The sequence below is a fragment of the Eurypyga helias genome, unplaced genomic scaffold (genome assembly GCF_000690775.1).
Source record: "Eurypyga helias isolate BGI_N326 unplaced genomic scaffold, ASM69077v1 scaffold21727, whole genome shotgun sequence".
NCBI classification, from domain to species: Eukaryota; Metazoa; Chordata; class Aves; order Eurypygiformes; family Eurypygidae; genus Eurypyga; species Eurypyga helias.
Genome location: NW_010262603.1, coordinates 22,012 through 22,375, shown reverse-complemented (window position 1 = coordinate 22,375; position 364 = coordinate 22,012). Strand labels below are relative to the sequence as shown.

Sequence of the window (364 nt, the reverse complement as noted above, 5' to 3'; positions counted from 1 at the left end):
CGAGCCCCTGTCAGCACCCGCCAAGAACTTGGGAGGGGAGGATGGTCCCCAGGGTCGGGGTCTCACTCAGCCCCCGGATCTGTCCCCACAGGAGCTGACCCAGCCAGACGACAAGCCTGAGTAAGCAAATGTTTACCCCTGTCCCAGGGAATGGAGGGGGGGCGCAGAGCAGCCGTAGACAAGGATCCAGAGAGCCCCTACTTCCAGGACCCCATCCCCAGCCTGGCCCTGCCTGCCTCCGGTTGCTGACAAAGCCACTTTCACCACGCTCCTCAGCACAGAGCAGTCGCACAGGGCAGCTGGGATCCCTCTGAGCTGACAGGGTGATTCTGGACCCCAGATGGCTCCTTCTGCTTGGGGGGGG

General features: G+C 63.7%; 1 protein-coding gene across 1 annotated transcript in view; it reads left to right on the top strand.

The window, feature by feature from the left end:
- The window catches only part of ARAP3 (ArfGAP with RhoGAP domain, ankyrin repeat and PH domain 3), a 19,115-nt gene that overhangs the window by 962 nt on the left and 17,789 nt on the right, over positions 1–364 (top strand). The window contains 1 exon segment of the mRNA XM_010155796.1: positions 5–120. Coding sequence (XP_010154098.1) covers positions 5–120 — 116 coding nt within the window.